Source organism: Podarcis cretensis (assembly GCF_951804945.1).
Source record: "Podarcis cretensis genome assembly, chromosome: 5".
NCBI classification, from domain to species: domain Eukaryota; kingdom Metazoa; phylum Chordata; class Lepidosauria; order Squamata; family Lacertidae; genus Podarcis; species Podarcis cretensis.
Genome location: NC_137174.1, coordinates 102,825,399 through 102,845,763, shown reverse-complemented (window position 1 = coordinate 102,845,763; position 20,365 = coordinate 102,825,399). Strand labels below are relative to the sequence as shown.

The 20,365-nt window shown below is 50.7% G+C and overlaps 1 protein-coding gene across 4 annotated transcripts; it reads right to left on the bottom strand.

Annotated features, from left to right (window-relative positions):
- Positions 1-743: 743 nt before the first annotated feature.
- Positions 744-19,494, bottom strand: PIGZ (phosphatidylinositol glycan anchor biosynthesis class Z). Of its 4 annotated transcripts, XM_079977948.1 has the most exons (6): positions 18,340-18,461; positions 15,815-16,800; positions 5,724-5,805; positions 5,469-5,565; positions 3,911-4,109; positions 744-3,457 (listed from the first exon to the last, which is right to left on the bottom strand). In XM_079977948.1, exons 4-6 carry the CDS (start codon positions 5,481-5,483, stop codon positions 1,851-1,853), a joined length of 1,821 nt encoding a protein of 606 aa, XP_079834074.1. In that variant the 5' UTR covers positions 5,484-5,565; positions 5,724-5,805; positions 15,815-16,800; positions 18,340-18,461; the 3' UTR covers positions 744-1,850. The 4 variants fall into 4 exon arrangements, with proteins under 4 accessions (XP_079834074.1, XP_079834076.1, XP_079834075.1 ...); XM_079977950.1 differs by lacking the exons at positions 5,469-5,565; positions 15,815-16,800; positions 18,340-18,461 and adding an exon at positions 19,476-19,494; XM_079977949.1 differs by lacking the exons at positions 5,469-5,565; positions 15,815-16,800 and having other exon boundaries at positions 18,340-18,458.
- Positions 19,495-20,365: the final 871 nt, after the last annotated feature.

Sequence of the window (20,365 nt, the reverse complement as noted above, 5' to 3'; positions counted from 1 at the left end):
TTACTAACAAAGGAGGAGTTTGGCAGTGGCAACTGCGGTGCATAAAGCAAACTTTTTGCAAGGGCCTCTTTCTGGCTTCCAAGTGCAAAGAGCACCTTTCAAAGGCAGTTGCCACAAGTGCCCTGGTCAAGGTTTTCTTAAACCGAGCTTAAGTTATATTATTGTTTATAATTATTATCCGGTCTTTGCACAAAGTTTTCTCAAGGCAGCTTAGAATCAATTTTAGAACACATTTTTATAAACAACACTATAAAACAATTTCTTCAAAAGAAACAAGCAAACAACAATAATGACAGATTGAGGTGCTTTTGAAAATGATGATGCTCATGAAACTCAGGTCAGAAGAACAGGTGTCAGGCAAATATTCCTGACGAGAGAGTCCCCCAGTCTAGTTTCTCTCCAAGAAAGGTCTTGTCCCCGGGTGCCACCCACTCAATTGGCTCTGGTAGAGGTATCGGGTTCAAGTGGCAACAGAGTTTCTGAAGGTGATATCAATGAACTGGCAGCTTCCTAGAGGGATAGACAGCCCTTCAAGATCCTAAATTCCTTCCAGTAGCACCTTAAAGACCAACTAAGTTAGTTCTAGGTATGAGCTTTCGTGTGCATGCACACTTCTTCAGATATCTGAAGAAGTGTGCATGCACACGAAAGCGCATACCTAGAACTAACTTAGTTGGTCTTTAAGGTGCTACTGGAAGGAATTTTTTTTATTTTATTTTGTTTTGACTATGGCAGACCAACACGGCTACCTACCTGTAACTTCAAGATCCTCTGATACACCTCAGACTTTTAAAGCCCCAAACAAAATCAGTTTCTTGACTCACGCCCAGAAACAGAGTGTGTGTTGGTGGATGCTGCTGCTTATCTTGGTAGCAGTGTTTGTCTCCATGCCAATTCTAGAGCAGTCCACCAGGTCTAGCTGGTTCTCGCCATTACACCAGGCTGTTTCCACCAGGGTGTCTGTAAACATGTCAGCTGGCCCATCTTGGCTTGGAGGTTTCTCACATTAGCATATAAACACATATTTCCACGTCCGTCTCCAAATGTCTTGGGCGTGAGCATTTTGGCCCAAGGAGCTTTGGCCTCTCTGAATTGCTATCAGTGTCCCTGCACTCTAAATGCCTCTTTCTACCCCTCCCCTATTTAAATCATCATGGATCTTTTCTCGCCTTCATCCTTATTACAGGAGAGGGGGAGATATGTTCTGAACCAGATCCTCCTTAGTTTCTTTTGGCTTTCCCTGCAAAAAATTGCTCTGCCACCTTTTAAGTGCCAGCAGTCTGGTTCCACACTGGTTCAAGTGAAGCCCATCCCGCTTGTTCCAAAATGTTCCCTGGTGCCTAGAGTTAATCCAGACCTTTCCTCTCCACACCCATGTCTCATCCACGCATTGAAGCTCCACAGATGTGTCTTTCGAGCTGGCCCTGTACATGGACCTGGTAGCATTTCAGAGAAAAGTCACACATAAAGCCAAAGTGCCTGTGGTCAGTGGCGTATTGGGGTCCCTAGAAGGCAGAGGCAGACGGAGGCCCTAGGACACACAGCTATGAGACAAGATGGCTCTATTTTTGGCTGGAACAGAACAGAAGATGCTGGAAACTGAGAAGCGGAAACTGGGATGGATGGCATTTGGGGCACTTGGAAGATGAAGAAAGTAAATGGGTTGCTTGGGGGGACACAGGACTGTGACACAGTGTTTAGTGGGCAAGGTGTATTGTGAGATTTCTACCAGCAAATGGGAGCTATAAAATGCACCTGGTATATATAGGGCTGAGAATAACTAGGGTTGTTGTGGACTGCATGTTTGTGCACCAAATGTTCTTTAGTTCTTTGCTTAGCTCACCTTGATGCTAGATGCTCTTTTTATTTCTCTCCAGATACAGGATATACAGTCCTAACTGGCTTCTCCACTTTTCACTAAGGAGAAAGGACATTTGTGGTGGGTCTTCCATCGTCAGATGTGGAAATATTACTGTCTCCTTCTTGACCAGTAACGGACATTGCTCTATTATGGTTCTTACGGTGCCTGGGATGATAACCAGCACCTGGCAAGTCATTTCCTTGCCCAGCTCTCTATTGACACAGGCCGGACCATTCACTATGGATCCCAGGATCTGGCAAAGGAAGCTTTTCTCGGCCCCAGCCATGTCGACAAGCTCCACCAGCGTGTTGCTCTTGTTAACATTAAGGAGAAACCTGGGAGGCATGTAGGTCCGAGCAAAGAGTAGTGTGTAGTGTGTGCGATGGCTCAGGGACTCTGGGGAATGGGTGAGCTGCTCCAAGTGGAAGAGGCAAGGGACTATGCCTCCCTGGTGGAAGCAGCCAAAGAAAAGGGCACCACAGAGATTGAACACAAGGTTGATGGATTTCCACTGCTGGGCCTGTCTATGCTGCGTGACCAAAAGGACCAGAGGCAAGATGAGAGGGATGAGGAAGCGAGGTTCTTGATGGCTGAATAAAGAAAGAAGTGCCAGAGGGATAAAATAGAAAGCCAGCAGTGCCAGTCTGCCTTCTGGGCATGTGATAGCTGAATGTGAGCTCCTCTTCAAGGCCTTCAACCACATAAATTGGCTGATGTGCACTTTCAGGAGCTTGATGCCATTGCTAACAGCTTCTACATGAAGGATCCCAAAAAGCAGGACCCCGTTAACTGCAAAATGTGTAAGATACGGGTGAGTCCCGTGTTGTGCAAGGTTATCAGGGTTGAGGTTATAGGTGAGGAAGTTCAAGGGGGTCACAACGACACTCTGGCGCAGCCTGGCAAGGATGCTCAGTGGGCTGGCCTCATAAAAGCTATGCAGGCTAAGTCCTGACAGGGGAGAAGTGAAATACCAGGTGTCAGCAGCTATGAAGAAAACAGCAGTGAAGGCGGCACTTGGGGCAAGACAGAGAACATGGTATATTGTTCTTCTAATGCTTTGCTGGCATGTAGCACCTGCACATACCCAATGCAACAGCGGCACCAAAGCAAATGCCAGAAATGTTGGCCTGTTAAAAAATCCAGCAACTATGATCATCCCAATAAGTCTGTGATTTAGAGGATTCTGCCACCGATAGGCTGAGGCCGAGGTTTTGCTGGCTGCTTTTGAAGACACTAGTAGAAGCAGCAAGGCAAAGAGAAGTCCTTCAACAGTGTTAGCAAAAGTCCTTGTGTAAAACACAAGTGTGACGTAGGAGCCAGCAAGCAGAGCCAGAGAGTTCCACGGATCCGCTCCCCACAGAGGAGCCAGCTGGTAAACACTGTAGTCAAGGATGAATGAAAAGATGGTGAGGAGGAGGCGGGGTGAGACGAGGAGGGTGTAGCTGGTGATGCAGCTGGTCGAGAGGCCCAGGTGCTGAAGGGCTTTGATGGCCCAGAAAGCAACTCCAGATGTGATCAAGGGAAACACTACTGTCCTGCAAGGAGACTTGGGGAGGAATTCCCAGGGGTGGTAAACCTTTAAGTCCAATATGCTGCCTGAGGAGGAGTGGGGAAAGGTTAACACAGTTAGCAGCTGGAGCCCTGTCAGCTAGAAACCTGCCCCCCACCCCAGTGACTTGCAACGTAAGATTAGAAAAGTTAAAAATAATTGAAGTCTTTGACTCACTAAAATAAAAACAAAGAAAGAGTCTAATTAAAAGCAGAACCAACTGCAGAAGATCAATAATTCAGCAGCCTCAGAATTGCTCTTGTTGCTCTTTATAAACCAGGCTGCCTATATATGGCCTGTTTGGAACAATGGAGGAAATGGAAAGCAGCTCACCTGCCATATGGTGGGGGCCCTAGAATTTAACTCGTCACCGACCCCCCCCCCCAAGACCTTTTTGAAACCAGGTACAAAGCACTGTCCACACTGGAGCTATCACAAAGACTAGGTTTTGTAAAAACACAAAACCTTTTCATACCACATACATAAGATGTCAACGTTACCTGCCATGACCTCTGGAGACTGGAAAAACTCATCTGGGTGCAGGTAGCCAGTCTGAGGAAGAAGACACCAGCCAACTCTAAGCATGCAAAGAACTCTCCAAAAGGTTTTGGGTGAAGCCATCACAGTTTCACCAGACCTGCCTGGATTGGAAGGTTGTCCACTGGAAACAGCAGCAGTCCTAGTTGTCAGAAGCCAGCCCTGAAAAGGACAAAATCCTTAAAGCACAAAACCCGATAGAGCATTGTTGGTGACAGAAATAATGCCTAGTTAGACAGACATTGACACCTTTTTCAAGCCTCACCCCTTAAGATAAAAAGTAAAGGTCCAACAATAATTTACAGTCTTTCCTTTTCCCTCCCCTCTCAAGAGCAAAGAAGAAAAAAGCGAGTTATAACTGTGTATCCTTTAAAATATAGAAGAAGTGGCTACAGACAGTAAATCACGGGAGGGGGGGGCGCATCTTAAAGATCAGTCACTTAAGCTTCTCAGTTTGACACCCCTATCCCCTTCCTTTATTTCTATGGCAAACTTTTTATTTGTTACCTTTATTTTTTCCAACAGCTTATTCCCATGCAAGGCAGCAACCATTCCGGAGTAGACTCCCTTTTCGTTTTCCAGTCAATACAACAAATAGTTCCAATAGGTTAAATAATTCACAATTAATCCTTTTGTTCCTTTGGTTAAAATTTTGGAAACTGACCACTCCTGAGATGGGGCAGCCTGCTGCTGGACTGTGTCAGAGCCCAGCGACCATGGCTCCACCACTGGGACGACCTGGCTCCTTGTGGAAGCAAGCAGGCCCATTGGGAGCTTGTTTGGTCACCGTAGGGCCCCTCAATGCCCTGGTCTTCCCTGGACCTTCTTCAGGGTTCTTGTTGCCTCCGGGCTACTCCAAAACTCCAAAAAAGCAGCAGCTTCTTTAAAAGAGGCCTTACCATCTGAAATAACTCTGCTGGTTGGCTCCTAGAGGATGCCACGCAAGCTGCAAACTGAGCCTTCTTCACAGGCCACACCTGATTATGTGCTTTGTTCAGTTGGCTTCAGAGCATGACTTGAATCATTTGCACACTAATCTTTGTCCAGCTTGCTTCACAGGCCAGAGTTCCCCAGGATACCAAGGGGCCACATGAGTTTTACTAAGCTGGACAGGATACTTGGGGGTAATTGTGTCACCGCATTGCATAGTGAGACCGGGGCTTTGACATGATCACAGCTTTATCCACTAGAAAATCCCCAGAGCTTTCAAAAACATATCAGTTCCATTAGCCTCTGAGGGCAGGCCATCTAAACAGGCCCACCAACCTTTCAGCAGGGAGTTGCCACTGCCATTCCAAGCTTTATTGGGCAATGATCCAACCATGAAAAGGGAGTGCATTTCACCCCAGCCTATCCTTTATCCATTCCACATATCACTTTGGGCAAAGACTACATCTCCTTGATGTAGACCAATGGCCACTTGAGAGTCGCATGAGCTGGCCTAGTGAGAGCCAACATAAGAATATTGAAGTCACCCAGAACTATCATCCTAGAGTCATCCATCAGTACCTCAGATATTACCTTGGCCAGCTCCATCAGAGAAGCTGCCGGGCAACAAGGTGGTCAACAGACCATCAGCATTCTCAGTCTGTCAATGCCAGGCGGAGATTCTCTGAACCTGTCCAAAATCACGAGTGGCTTTTTGGTAAAGGAGATGGTGCTTTATGCACAATAGCTACACACCCACCCCTCAACCCTCCCCCATTGAGCCTTGTGCTGTACCAAGTGCCCATATGGTCACAGCTGGGTATGGTCAAGCCCTCCCAGCTCACTCACCTAAGTCTCAGTAATGCAAGCCATGCCAGTCTCTTCATCCATGATAAAGTTGTAGATGATCATGGCCTTACTTTGCACCACTCTGAACAACAAGAAGAAACACGTTGGCTAATAATATACCAACAATATATTTATGACACTATACTGTTTCAAAGTCTACCCATGGTGACAATTCCCCCTCCTTTATCAGCTGGTTTTATGATAATGTTAGTATCATTTGATAAGTCATTAAGGCAGGCATGTTGGGACTCGGCTAAATTGTCCTGGGTCCTAGGGCTCCTCTTTTCAAGTTTATCCAAATCACAGATCACCAATTGATGAAACAAAGTGATGGAAGGATTAAAACTGGGCAGGATAAAAGATGATTTAGGTCTAAATTGCTGTGGCTGTTGATCTCTGATACCAAACATGTCACATAACTTAATATTACACACAAATTTATGTAAATCTACCCTGGTGCGAAAAGCATTATAGTGAGGCTTAGGAACAAAATCGAGTCCCAATTATAGGACCTGCTTTTCTTCTGTTGTTAAGGAATGTGAAGAATTGCTTACTATTAGTATTTTGTTTCATCAATTGGTGATCCAACCTCCAACGACAATGGGTAGATCACTGCCAGGTGTTTGTTTTTTTTTACTGTGAGTAGATTGCAGTCTCTTGGAAGTTGGACGTGCCTGACATATCCCATATATATTTCATGCATTCACCTGTGGAGCCAAGTTGAGGAGCTTCATAGTCACATACATACTAGAATTATATAGCTGATAAATCTCTGACTGATAAATTGTAGGGAAAACTAAGGGCACTCAAAATTAAAATCATTGAATCGTAGAGTTGGAAGGGTTCCCAAGGATCATTCAAGGATCATCCCAGGAAATTCAACTAAAGCATCTGTCAGGGACTCAGCGGGAGCGCAGGGAGGAGAGGAGATGGAAAGCGAGGGGGAGCAATCCGAGGGGAGCGTAGGAGAATATGACAGCAGCCCGATAGATTCCATGAGCCTCTCCAGCGAATCGGAAGATTCACAGAAGGGGGCGCCGATGGGCAGGGCAAGGGGCGACACAAGGGGGACACCCCAGAAGCAAGGGGCCAGCGGGGACTCCCAGAGCAGCAGTTGCAAATCAGGACCAGCTTCCCCACCAGAGCGTAGTGGGGGGGAGGAGTCCCAGGTGTCAGAGCCCACACATGCACCACCAGCGAGAGAAGATGAGTCAGGGTTGACCACGCCTCCATCGGAGAGCGAGTTAACGGTTAAGAGGAAAGTTGCAGGCTGGGCGCGCGCGCCAAGTTCAAAGGTACAGGCGAGCGGCACAGAAGGTAGCCCGGATAGGGAACCAGGTCCTAAAGCCCGCCGGAAGGAGGGGCAAGAATCGTCAGGGTCAGCGTCAGAGGAGTCCAGGAAGGATGAGACCCTAGCGGGCAGGAGGGCCCAGAGGAGAAAGGAATTTAGGAAGAGGTGGAGCAAAGCGAGAGTCTTAAACTGGTGTGGAGGGGGAGGAGACTCAGACAGGACTTCGCCCGTCTAAGGTCGGGACGTAGAGCTGCACGCTGCGGCTTTGAAATGGAGACTGAATCTCAATAAAGACTTTTGTACATAACTACAGCCTAGCGTTGGTCCTCTGTGAGCTGGGACCTGGAGGCAGCTCTGACAGTAAGTCCTGTCTCAAATTTCAAAGAACCTCGCAACGTGAGAGGACGCAGCGAGGGGCGAAGATTGGTGCTTCGCGAGCTCACAAAAGCAGCACAAGATGACTACAGAAGAACGACTGGCAGCTTTGCAAGAAGCCGTGGTACAACTTAACGCAGAAATACGAGCGGCAAGGAGGAGAGAAGAGGAATCAGATGCTGTCTGCAAGGATCTGCAAAACAGGTTGGAAATGTTGACTAAACAGGGGCCACCGGCAGCCAAATCAGAAGGGATCGGGCTCGGGAAGAGAGGGGGGAGCCTGGTGTCGCATTTCGATGGGAGTCTGCAGCAATATCCTAACTTCAGAGCAGACGTAGTTTTTGCGCTAAAGTTGCTGGAGAAGGACTTTAGAGATGAGCAGGAGAAAGTAGGCTTCATACTAACGCATCTCCATGGAGAAGCTAAAGCGTGGTTGCGCAATCTGTGGAGAGATAATGATCCAGCCCTCCAAAACGCAAAAGCCTTCATTAAGGCGATGGACGATTGTTTTTTATCGGAAATAGATGTAGATGTCGCTAGAAAAGAGATTCACGGTCTGAAACAAGGCAGAGCCACTGTAAGGCAATATCATTCCCGCTTTTTTGCATTGGTCAACGCGCTGGGATGGGAAAAGGACTCAGCGTCCGTCAGGGACCTGTTCTGGGAGGGGCTCAACGGGGCTGTGAAAGACGAAATCGCAAGGGGGGAGAGGCCACGGAGCACTCAAGAAGTGGTCCAGAGAGCGCTGACGATTGGTGTGCGGCTGGAAGAACGTCCCTGGAGCAAAGATGAAGGGCGTTGGGGACGCACGCCAGCAAGGGCACCTCCTTTCTTTCCCAGAGACTCAGCGCGCGCTCAATCCACGCCTCCACTGGGAAGGGGAGAGGAGCCGATGGAGATAGGTGGTGCCAAGGCTCAGTCAGCGACCAGAGCCCTCACACCAGGAGCAGCCAAGGTGAAGCCTCCTAGAGGGAACAGGAAGTGTTACATCTGCGACAGTGCTCAGCATATGGCAAAAGAGTGCCCCCAGAGGCTCCACAAGCACAATGCAGCCTCAGCAAAAGTAACAGAAGCAGCTCAGCAGAGGGAACCGCAGCAGGGAAACGACGAAGTCTGGCTGGAAGCAGAGCCGCTGGGGCCCAGCCAGACGAATCAGTGAAGCAGTCCCCAGGAATCTTACAGCCCACAGACCCCCTCCCGCCCAAACCAGTGGTGCAGCTCACCGCAACACTCCAGCTTCCCAATGGGCTCACCATGGAAGTGCCTATTACCATTGACTCTGGTAGCAATGCAGACTTTATGGGGGTGGATTTCATCAAGCAACATAGCATAGCGCTCCTGCCTGCCACGATGCCCCTGAAAGTAGTGACAGTCGATGGAAGAGAATTGCTGGGGGGACAGGTGGTACAGCAAACGCCGCCAATGGTGATGCACATTGGAAATCACCGCGAAGTCATCAGCTTCAACGTCACCCAACTGTCAGACACGCCCATAGTGTTGGGCATGAGCTGGTTGGACAGGCACAGCCCGGCATTGGCATGGTACCAGCGTAAATTGACCTTCTGCTCCTCCTACTGCGCAGAACATTGCATCATGACTAACCAGGAGGACGAGGGGCAAGAGGATGACCCACAGCTACAACTGGGCATGCTGCAAGCTGTACCCGACAAGTACAAGGCGTTTTTGGAGGTCTTCTGCGAGAAGGAAGCGGACAAGCTGCCTCCCCACAGACCCTACGACTGCAAGATTGACCTCCTGCCGGGGGCAACGCTGCCGACCGGAAAACTGTACTCCATGTCTGAAGACGAACTGCAAGAGCTCAGGGAGTTCATAGATCACAATTTGAAGCGGGGATTCATCCGAGAATCCAAAGCAGTGGGGGGCAGTCCTGTTTTCTTTGTGAAGAAAAAAGACACGCCCCAGAAGAGGCTTGTAGTTGATTTCAGAATTTTAAATTCGAAAACCAAGCCCACGGCTTTCCCGATGCCCAAGATCGATGACTTGCTCGCGACGGTGAGAAAGGGACGCATCTTCACCAAGCTGGATCTACGAGGGGCGTACAATCTTATACGCATGCGGGAGGGCGACGAGTGGAAGACGGCCATGTTCACGCCCTTGGGCACCTATGAGTATAGGGTTATGCCTTTCGGTTTACAAAATGGCTCCCACTGCTTCCAAGCCTTCATGCATCACGTGTTAGCGGGGCTCCTATACAAGAAGTGCGTCTGCTTCCTGGACGACATTCTGATCTTCTCGGAATCACAGGAGGCTCACGAGAGAGATGTCAAGGAAGTCCTGCAAAGACTACGGGAGCACAGGCTTTATGCCAAGCTGGAGAAATGCCAGTTCGACATGACGGAGGTGGATTTCCTGGGCTACAAGCTCTCCGACAAGGGAATCGCCATGGACAGCGCCAAGGTACGATCAGTACTGGACTGGAAGAGCCCGCGCAATCGGAAGGAGGTCCAGAGGTTTGTCGGCTTTGCTAACTTTTATCGCAAGTTCATCAAGGGTTTCGCTATGCAGACGGCGGCCATCACGGACACCCTCAGCTCCAAGAAGAAGAAGTTCATCTGGACGGAGCAGGCGGAGCAGTCCTTTCAGAAACTCAAGCGTCTTTTCGCTTCCGAGGAACAACTGCTGCATGTGAACCCCAGCAAGCCCATGAGGGTGGAGACGGATGCCTCCGACAGAGCCGTGGGGGCAGTCCTGTTGCAGCGAGACCCGCAAGGGGATTGGAGGCCGTGTGCTTTCTACTCCAGGAAGCTCAGCAAGTCGGAGCAGAACTACACCATCTGGGACAGAGAGTTGCTGGCCATTCATGCAGCATTCAAGGCGTGGCGGCACTTCCTCATCGGAGCCAAACACACGGTGCAAGTTCGCACGGACCATAAGAACCTGGAGTACTGGCGCACGGCGCGGTTCCTGAACCAGAGACACATCCGCTGGGCGGAGTTCTTTGCGGATTTCGACTTCAGGATAGAATATATCCCCGGAGACAACAACGTCATGGCTGATGCGCTATCCAGGAAGCCGCAGTATCTGGAGGAAGCAGCACCGGTAGCGGCTAAACACATTTTCGCACCCAAGGCGTGGGCATGCGCTTCTGCCACAATAGACCTGGAAGCGATACGGCGCGAGCTGCGAACAGATTCCTTCGCGCGCTCCAAGATGGAGGAGGTGCGCAGCGGCACGGCAAAGGACGACGAGTTCCAGATACGCGACGGACTGCTCCTCCGCAAGGGGGCCATCTACGTACCGGGAGATGAACTCCGCGCGACAGTACTGCAACAGCTACACGACGCACCCAGCGCCGGACATTTCGGCAAGGAAAAGACGGTGGAATTAGTAGCCAGAGACTTTTGGTGGCCCAAGATGCGGGGAGAAGTCGCGGAATACGTCACGAGGTGCGACACCTGCCAAAGGGCCAAGCCAGTCCACAGACCGCCGGCGGGACTGTTAGAACCGCTACCGACCCCGTCCGAACCGTGGGAGAGGGTAGCCTTGGACTTTGTCACTGACCTGCCCAGCTCGAGGGGCAAAACAGCAGTACTCGTGGTAGTCGACATGTTCACCAAGATGGCGCACTTCATTCCTTGCGCGAAGGTGGCCACAGCGGAACAGACGGCCAAGCTGTTCATAGACCACGTGTTCAAGGTACACGGCCTGCCACGGTCTATCCTGTCTGACAGGGGGCGCCAGTTCATCTCGAGTTTCTGGCGGAAGCTGATGGGGATCCTGAACGTCAAGGTCAACCTAGCGTCGGCAAGACACCCGCAGACCAACGGACAAGCGGAGAGGGTCAACGCCGTCATGCAGCAGTACCTGAGATGTTACGCCAACCAGCAGCCCTCGACCTGGGTGGACTATCTGCCCCTGGCCGAGTTTGCCTACAACAACACACAACACGTGTCCACGGGGGTGACACCGTTTTTTGCCAACCACGGGCGACATCCCAGGACCTTCCCGGGCTTAGAGAAAGAGGGGGAGGGGGAGCCACAGGGAGCAGAGGCATTGGCAGAGGAGTTACAGGAGGTCCATGAACAGCTCCGTAGACAGTTAGACCTAGCAAAACACGTATACAAGATGCAAGCAGACAAACACAGAAGAGTGGGGGAGGACATACGGGTAGGGGACTGGGTCTGGTTAGCGGCCCAGGCAGTGCCGGCCAGATCCTTAGCTAAGAAGAAGCTAGGACACAAGCAGCTGGGCCCTTACCTAGTCGAGGCACAGATCAACCCAGTGGCTTTCCGTTTGACACTACCGGAGGGTTCCAGAATGCACCCGGTCTTTCATAGATCGGTGCTAACGCCCTACAAGGCACCTCACAGGTTTCAGGAGCCAGGGACAGCTCCCAGTCCGCTTAGAGATGCACCCATGACAGGGGGGTCGCCGAGGGCGGGGCCACTCAACGAGGTGACAGAGATTTTGGACTCGAGATGGGGGGAAGAGGGAGTCGAATATCTCATCGCAAGGGAAGGTGCCCCGGCCAGCGCCAACAGCTGGGTGCCGTACTATGCGGTGGAGGAGCACTACCTCAAAGACGAGTTCCACGCACTCTTCCCACACAGGCCCATGCCGGAGGATTATTTTGACGAATATCTTTTCACCCCCACACTCTCAGCCAGTACGTTTCAGGGGTTCTCCTCGGTTGAGGAGACGGTTCCAGAGACTACCTCGCCGGAGGGGTCGGTCTCACACTTGGGTGCGGAGCGCTCTTATTGGTGGGACACTCAACCCGAGGAGGAGTGGCGCAGGAGACTGCTCAGAGGGCCCTGGCACACAGACTACCCAGAGGAAATGGGGGAACAAGGGGGCATGGACGGGTTGGGGGAGGATCCTGGTTTCGAGCACGCCGGCAACGAGATGGAAGCGGAGGAGAGCGACGTCGATGTACCCGTCACGGACTGGCAGCATGCCAGGGGGGAAGACCGGTATCCGGCATGCACCCCCACAGCATTGGAGCACCCGGAACCCACGCCAGAAGAGGGGGAGGGGGGAAGGGGGGGCTTCGAGGGGGGGATGGATGTCAGGGACTCAGCGGGAGCGCAGGGAGGAGAGGAGATGGAAAGCGAGGGGGAGCAATCCGAGGGGAGCGTAGGAGAATATGACAGCAGCCCGATAGATTCCATGAGCCTCTCCAGCGAATCGGAAGATTCACAGAAGGGGGCGCCGATGGGCAGGGCAAGGGGCGACACAAGGGGGACACCCCAGAAGCAAGGGGCCAGCGGGGACTCCCAGAGCAGCAGTTGCAAATCAGGACCAGCTTCCCCACCAGAGCGTAGTGGGGGGGAGGAGTCCCAGGTGTCAGAGCCCACACATGCACCACCAGCGAGAGAAGATGAGTCAGGGTGGACCACGCCTCCATCGGAGAGCGAGTTAACGGTTAAGAGGAAAGTTGCAGGCTGGGCGCGCGCGCCAAGTTCAAAGGTACAGGCGAGCGGCACAGAAGGTAGCCCGGATAGGGAACCAGGTCCTAAAGCCCGCCGGAAGGAGGGGCAAGAATCGTCAGGGTCAGCGTCAGAGGAGTCCAGGAAGGATGAGACCCTAGCGGGCAGGAGGGCCCAGAGGAGAAAGGAATTTAGGAAGAGGTGGAGCAAAGCGAGAGTCTTAAACTGGTGTGGAGGGGGAGGAGACTCAGACAGGACTTCGCCGGTCTAAGGTCGGGACGTAGAGCTGCACGCTGCGGCTTTGAAATGGAGACTGAATCTCAATAAAGACTTTTGTACATAACTACAGCCTAGCGTTGGTCCTCTGTGAGCTGGGACCTGGAGGCAGCTCTGACAGCATCCATGACAGATGGTTAAAAACTTCCAAGAAAGGAAAGTCCACCACCTCCCATTTCACTGTTGATCAGCTCTCACTATCAGAAAATTCTTCCCCTTGTTTAGTTGGAATCTCCTTTCCTGTAACTTGAAGTCACTGGTACCACTACTCCCCTCTGGAGTAGGAGAAATCAAGCTTGCTCCATCTTCCATGTGACAGCCCATTAGATATTATCATATCTCCTCTCATTCCCATCTTTTCCAGGCCAAACATACCCTGTTAACATATTCAACCATTTCTCATACGGCTTGGTTTCCAGACTCTTGACCATCTTGGTTGTCCTCATCTGCACACATTCCAGCTTGTCAATATCCTCCTTAAACTGTGGAGCCCAGATCCAGACATAAGATTCCAGGTTTGGTCTGAACAAGGCAGACCACTTACTTCCTCACTCTGGATACTACTGTTGATACAGGAATATGGGTGGTGCTGTGGTCTAAACCACTGAGCCTCTTGGGCTTGCCAATCAGAAGATTGGTGGTTCAAATCCGTGCAACAGGGTGAGCTCCCGTTGCTCTGTCCTAGCTCCTGCCAACCTAGCAGTTCGAAAGCACACCAGTGCAAGTAGATGAATAGGTACTGCTGCAGTGGAAAGGTAAACGGCATTTCCATGCGCTCTGGCTTCCATCACAGTGTCCTGTTGTGCCAGAAGCAGTTTAGTCATGCTCGCCACATGACTTGGAAAGTAGTCTGTGGACAAATACTGGCTCTCTCGGCCTCAAGCAAGATGAGCGCCGCAGCCCCATAGTCGTCTTTGACTGAACTTAATCATCCCAAGATCTTTTACCTTTACCTTTTTTTACTTCTGTTGATGCAGCCTAGAATAGTAGTACCTTTCCTTGCTGCTGCATCACACTGTTGACTTATCATCATCATCATAATTTATTTCTATCCCGCCCGTCTGGCGGCTCCCAAGAGAATATTATTATTAATAATAATATTAATAATAATAATAATAATAATAATAATAATACGACAAAACATCAAACGTGAAAAACTTCCCTAAACAGGGCTGCCTTCAGATGTCTTCTAAAAGTCAGATAGTGGTTTATTTCTTGACATCTGGTGGGAGGGCGTTCCACAGGGTGGGCGCCACTACCGAGAAAGCTCTCTGCCTGGTTCCCTGTTAAGCTTGTGGTCTACTAATATCCCTAGATCCTATTCACATGCATTACTGGTAAGCCCGGTGTCCCCCATTTTATATTTGTGCAGCTGGTTCTTCCTGCCTAAATGCGGAACCATACATTTGTCCCTATTGAAATTCATTTTGTTAGCTTGGACCCAGCTCTCAAATCTGTTAAAGTCATTAATGAACACTCTTGGTGTTGTCAGTCAACTAGATACAATCTACCTAAACGTTACGTCATCCAGCCCCCACTTTACCAGCTTCTCCTCAAGAATACCATGGTGGCCTTTGTCAAAAACCTTACTGAAATCAAGATACACTATATCCACAGCTTTCCCCTGATCCACCAAGCTTGTAACTCAATTTTTTTTTAAATGAGATTTATCTGGCACCACTTTTTTAAAAAAAAACCATGCTGGGTCTTAGTATTCACAGCATCCTTTCCTAATTGCTCACAGACCGACTGTTGAATTATCTGTTCTACAAGCTTTTCTGGTATCGATGTCAACCTCACTGGGCGGTAGTTACCTGGCTCTTCTTTTTTCCTCTTTTTGAAGATGGGGACAACATTTGCCCTCCTCCAGCCTGCAGGGACCTCACCTATTCCCCAAGAATTCTCAAAGATTTTAGACAGAGATTGCATCCGCAAGCTCCTTTAGTACCCTTTAGTACCAAGCTTGTTTCATGCTGCTCCTTATCATAAGACTCAAACCAATGGAAGAGTCCCACTAAACATGTGAAGAACTTTCTAACAGTGAGAACAGTGGAATGGACTCCCTTGGAAGGTGCTGGTCTCTCCTTCATTGAGGATTTTTCAACAGAGGTTGGGTGGCCATCTATCAGGGATTCTTCAGCTGTGATTCCAGCATTGCAGGGAGTTGAATTACATTTGTGGGTCTTTTCCAACTCTTCTATTTTAAGAGTTTATTGGTCTATGATGAAGGCTTTATACATCCAGCATCTTTAAGTGGGTATGATGCATCCCACACATGCATGTCTTCTGCCTTGGTGGTACCTGCATCCAACTGTCATTTAATTGAGATTTCCCTGATCCACAGATACCGCAGTAAGGTGGGGGAAATCTAACATAAAACCAAATGTTACCAAATGGTGAGTATACTGAAGTGCATTGTGTGAGCATGTATTTTTACCCCTGTGATGTGATGGTTTGCTAGGTGCCATTTGTCCCCACACCCCCTCTTTCTGTGGGTGAGATGCTTTACGTGAGTTGCTGGCGGCAGCAGTCATGACACACACTTAAAAAAAACAGTCTACTGTTTTGTGCATATTGGAAAACTTTGTATTTTAAAATGGCTGCCAGCACAGGTAGTCAAATGCCCTCTCAGCAAAGCTCAGGGAGGGTGGGCTGGAACCCACACTTTTTACAGAAAATATGTTCAACACACTGTTCTGTCAGAAAACTCACATCTATTTTTTAAAAGAAAATGGCCATGTACAAAGGCAAACAAATACCTCCATGCGTGCCCACAATAGACCTCAGATTTCTGGCACTCAGGGAGTGTGGGAAGTCCCAAGTGAGGGGACAAGAGCCTCCAGGCAAGCACAACCTACTAGTGTGCTGGGAAACATTGAGGAGTTCAAGTGAAAGTGCTCATGTCAACAAATGTGAACAAAAGCCCACATGGAAAACATGGGATCTGTGTGACCCATGTGCATGTTATCACTCTGGTGTATCCACAGCCTAACCCAAACTCCTGGATAGAGTTCTTCTGGGGCAGAGCAGGAGGGAATGAAGCAAGACCCACAGAGATGTCTGGGGGAGGGTTTTACACAGGAAGCCGATGGATGCAGGGATTTTCATAAGGTCAGTTCTCAATGAAGAATCTCGGGGTGCAAGATGTGATACTGCATCAAAAGATTAGATTTCCTTATCTGGTCTGGAACAGCAAGGCAAAGAACTGGGTGAGTCACCACTGGGAAGCAGAGCCAGGACCCAATCACAAAAACACACCCTATGTTGGAAGAAGATAGGGGGGAAGGCAAAGGTGGAGCGGAAAGGAAGAGAAGCTGGAGGAAGGAGTTGTGGAAGTACAGGAGTGTGTGGTGGAACAGCGTGGGATAACCAAGGGAGCATAGAAGAGGTGCAAGAGATCACTCCATCCATCTACTGTGACAGGACCATCTCATCAGACCTCTTCTCCCTCCATTGTCCATTGTCACTTGGGGGCAGCCATTCCAGCAAACAGTCTTCATGGGAGACGTGGGAAACAGAAGGCTCCTTGCATCCACTTGGCTGGTGGTCCAGTGCCATTAGGCACTTACTGCCTCTGAGCTGTGCCACTGGCCAATAGAAATTGGTGCCCCAGTTCTGATTTTCCTCTTTCCTCCTTGTCCCTTTGTGTGTTGTTTTTCTTCAATTGTAAGCCTGAGTGGGGAGCATCTTCTGTGATTTTATGTAAGCTGCTCTGAGATAATTTATAATCTGTTCTTCAAATTCTCTAAATAAATAAATACATTAATAAAGCACCTGGGTTTAGACACAGGAGACACTCCGAATGCTTTATTCTTTTGTGTATGTTACTCTATTAATCCTGTTACACCTACAGCTGAATAAAACTTTTAAACTATTGGACTTGGACTGATCTATCACCACTGCCTGTTCAGATGGTGGGGAGGCATCAATGGACTCCAGGTTCAACCTTCAAGCAGGGCAGCCAACCGCTGGAGGGGGTTGGGGTCACATTATAATCTATCTCACTGGAAGTTCTACTCTTCTGGAGGCTGCCTAAGGGGACCCAAACATCCATGTTACTTTGGTCACTGGGACACATGTAAGGTTTTACACTTAGGCAGAAATAACCAGCTGCACAAATATAAAATGGGGGACACCTGGGTGGTCAGTAGTACATGTGAAGAGGATCTAGAGATCTTAGCAGACCACAAGTTTAGCATGAGTCAACAATGTGATGCAGCTGCAGCAGCAAAAAGAGGGGGGGGGATAATGCTATTCTAGGCTGCATCAACAGTAGTATCCAGATTGAGGGAAGTACTGCTCTATTCTGCCTTGCTCAGACTACACCTGAAGTCTTGTGTCTGGTTCTGGTTCTGGGTGCCACAATTTAAGGAGGATACTGACAAGCTGGAATGTGTGCAGATGAGGGCAACCAAGATGGTCAAGGGTCTGGAAACCAAGCCATATGAGAAATGGTTAAGGGACTTGGATATATTTAACCTGGAGAAAAGGAGACTAAGAGAAATGCTAGCCACCTTCAAACATCTAAAGGGTGTCACATGGAAGATGGAACAAGTTTGTGTTCTCCTCGTCCAGAGGGTAGGGATCAAACCAATGGCTTCAAGTTACAAGAAAGGAGATTCCGACTCAATATCAGGAAGAACTTTCTGACAGTAAGAGCTGTTTGACAGTGGAACAAACTCCTTTGAAAGGTGCTGGACTCTCCTTCCTTGGAGGTTTGAAAGCAGAGACTGAGCGGTCATCTGTCCTGGCTGCTTTAAGTGAGATTCCTGCATTGCAGGGGTGGGATTAAATGATCCTTGGCATTCCTTCCAACTCTAGACATTTCTTCCAACCTCTGGGCATTTTTTTTACCTGAGAACCTGGGCACCGATTGTGAACCCCTCTGGAAAGAGGAAAGAAGGTGACCAGATGAGAGCTGAGCAGTGGACTATCCCCTGGTGGAGACAGTGCTGGGGCCAGAGGACTGACCGTTGAGGTGAGGATCCCTGCAAGCGGAAGGAGGAGGCAGCACAGCACCACTTTCTTTCGCTCTAACCCAGTGCTTGCTGCTCTGTAGTCCTGTCTGTGTTATATTGCTCCATCATAGCAGATACAATATAGCCATTAGGCATATTTAATATCAGAAGGGATAATCAGGGAAGGGAAGAGGGTACTCCAATTGCCAGCCCTGGCCATGATGATTTGGTGGGCAGGCCAAGAAAGTTCGCAGACCTGTAATACAGTCCCCCCCCCCCTTTTAGCTTCTCTCCATTTTAAAGACCTCATTGCCACATGAACGTACCCGTGAGCATTGAAGCACTGCTGTTAAATGCCAGTCCTGTGCTGCTGTTGAGGACATGGAGGAGGTCGCTGACTTGTCTTGCACTGACAAGATCTGGCTGGACCAGGCAAGCTGGATTCTTGGGAGAGCATCTTCCACCTAGACTCCCTGACCAGGAAGCCATTTTTCCTGGAAGAGGCTATTGTAATGCCAATCTCCTTTGCATCTCTGCCAATGTATTGCCCATGCCGCTGCCAAGTTAGGAGTCTGCCTGAATTGGCAGAGGTGGCTTCAGATTTGGTGTTTCAGGCTGTCGGGCATTTGGCTCTTGGGGGCCTTCAGCACCCCCACACACACCAAGCACCCCCCACACACACACCCGGCATTGCTCTAACAACCACAAGGCGATCCCAAAGCATTGTGATCCCTATGCGTGTGGCAGATCCCATTGGACTTGGGGGTCTCTGCTGGGCAAAATGACGGCAATCCGAGAATGGGTGAAGCAGCTGTCTGTGACTGGGCGAGGTCTGGGCATCCCGAGATTCCGAGGAGCCGGCCCGGCCTGCAGGTCCAGCTGCTTGGCTTGGCGAGGCTGTCCGATCCTGGCTCTCCAGGGCACTTGTGGTCTTTGGCTTTGCTGCCGGCACGAAGCTCTGCTCCTGCTCTGGAACACAGAGGTTTCCCGGGCAGTCGGGGGCTGGGACTAGTCCGAGACGCCCACCCTCCCGGCCAAGCGGCGCGTGGAGCCTCCCAAGGGCCCTTCGGGAGACTTGGGGCCCGGCAGCAGCAGCAGCAGCAGCAGCAGATCCCGGAGGGTCCTTCGGGTCGGGCCTCCTGCTCGCACAGGGGCCAACCGGGCGCCCCCAGGGGAAGCCCCCCAGCAGCACAGCAGCTCTCCCCGCTCGGCGCTCATTCGGCCGGAGCGAGCGCGACCCCCTCCCGAGGCCCGGCCCTCCCCCCCGCCTCCCGGAGGCCGCCCGCCGGTTGGGCCCCCGCTTCCCAGGCCGCGCTTTCTCTCCCGGCCACGGCCCCCATTCACACGTGCTGGAGAGGGACGCGCATCTCCCGGGAGACGGGGCCAGCCTCCTCCCTCTCTCCCTCCCTCCTGGGGCCCGGGCGAGGGGCGGGGCCGGGCAGGGGGCGGGGAGGAGGCTTACCTGGGCGCCAATGGGCGGGCGCCATGCAAATAGCCTGCTCTCCGGGACGCCCGCCGGAGCGCGCCCAGCCGGGAGGTCCCCCAGGGCAGGCGAGAAGAGCGCGCTAGAGCGGCGGCAGAGCTCCGGAAAGGCTAGAGGGGACCGCTCGGTGCTCTGGCCGGGCCACTTCCGGAGGGGCGGGAAAGACGGCGCGGCCTCGGGCGGCAGGTGCGGGCCGGGGAGCCCGGGCGCGGGAGGGGCCTGGCCCCCGCTCCCCCGCCGGGCAGGCGAGCGAGCGAGCGAGCGGGCGGAGCCGGACTTCCTTTGTTATTCCCTGTGCTTGGCGCCCCGGTGGTCCCAGGTTGCAGGAGTTTCAAATCCAGAATTACAAAGAGCCTAAAGCCTTGACTGTGTCGACCATGGCAAACTATGGCAAGTTCTTAAAGAAATGGGAGTGCCTGATCACCTCATCTGTCTCCTGAGAAATCTCTATGTGGGACAAGAAGCTACAGTTAGAACTGGATATGGAACAACTGACTGGTTCCAAATTGGGAAAGGAGTACGACAAGGCTGCATTTTGTCTCCCTGCTTATTTAACTTATATGCAGAATTCATCATGCGAAAGGCTGGGCTGGATGAATCCCTAGCCGGAATTAAGATTGCCGGAAGAAATATCAACAACCTCAGATATGCAGATGACACAACCTTGAAGGCAGAAAGTGAGGAGGAATTAAAGAACCTTTTATTGAGGGTGAAAGAGGAGAGTGCAAAATATGGTCTGAAGCTCAACATCAAAAAAACGAAGATCATGGCCACTGGGCCCATCACCTCCTGGCAAATAGAAGGGGAAGAAATGGAGGCAGTGAGAGATTTTACTTTCTTGGGCTCCATGGTCACTGCAGATGGTGACA

What these genes read in the sequence shown, in the direction of transcription:
- PIGZ (XM_079977947.1), bottom strand. Translation starts at nt 18,396, where the DNA reads ATGTCCTCAACAGCAGCACAGGACTGGCATTTAACAGCAGTGCTTCAA. An exon ending in CAGTGCTTCAATGCTCACGG is followed by an intron (nt 4,110 to 18,339) that starts GTACGTTCATGT and finishes TGTCCTTTTCAG; the next exon opens with GGCTGGCTTCTGACAACTAG. An exon ending in GTCTCCAGAGGTCATGGCAG is followed by an intron (nt 3,458 to 3,910) that starts GTAACGTTGACA and finishes ACTCCTCCTCAG; the next exon opens with GCAGCATATTGGACTTAAAG.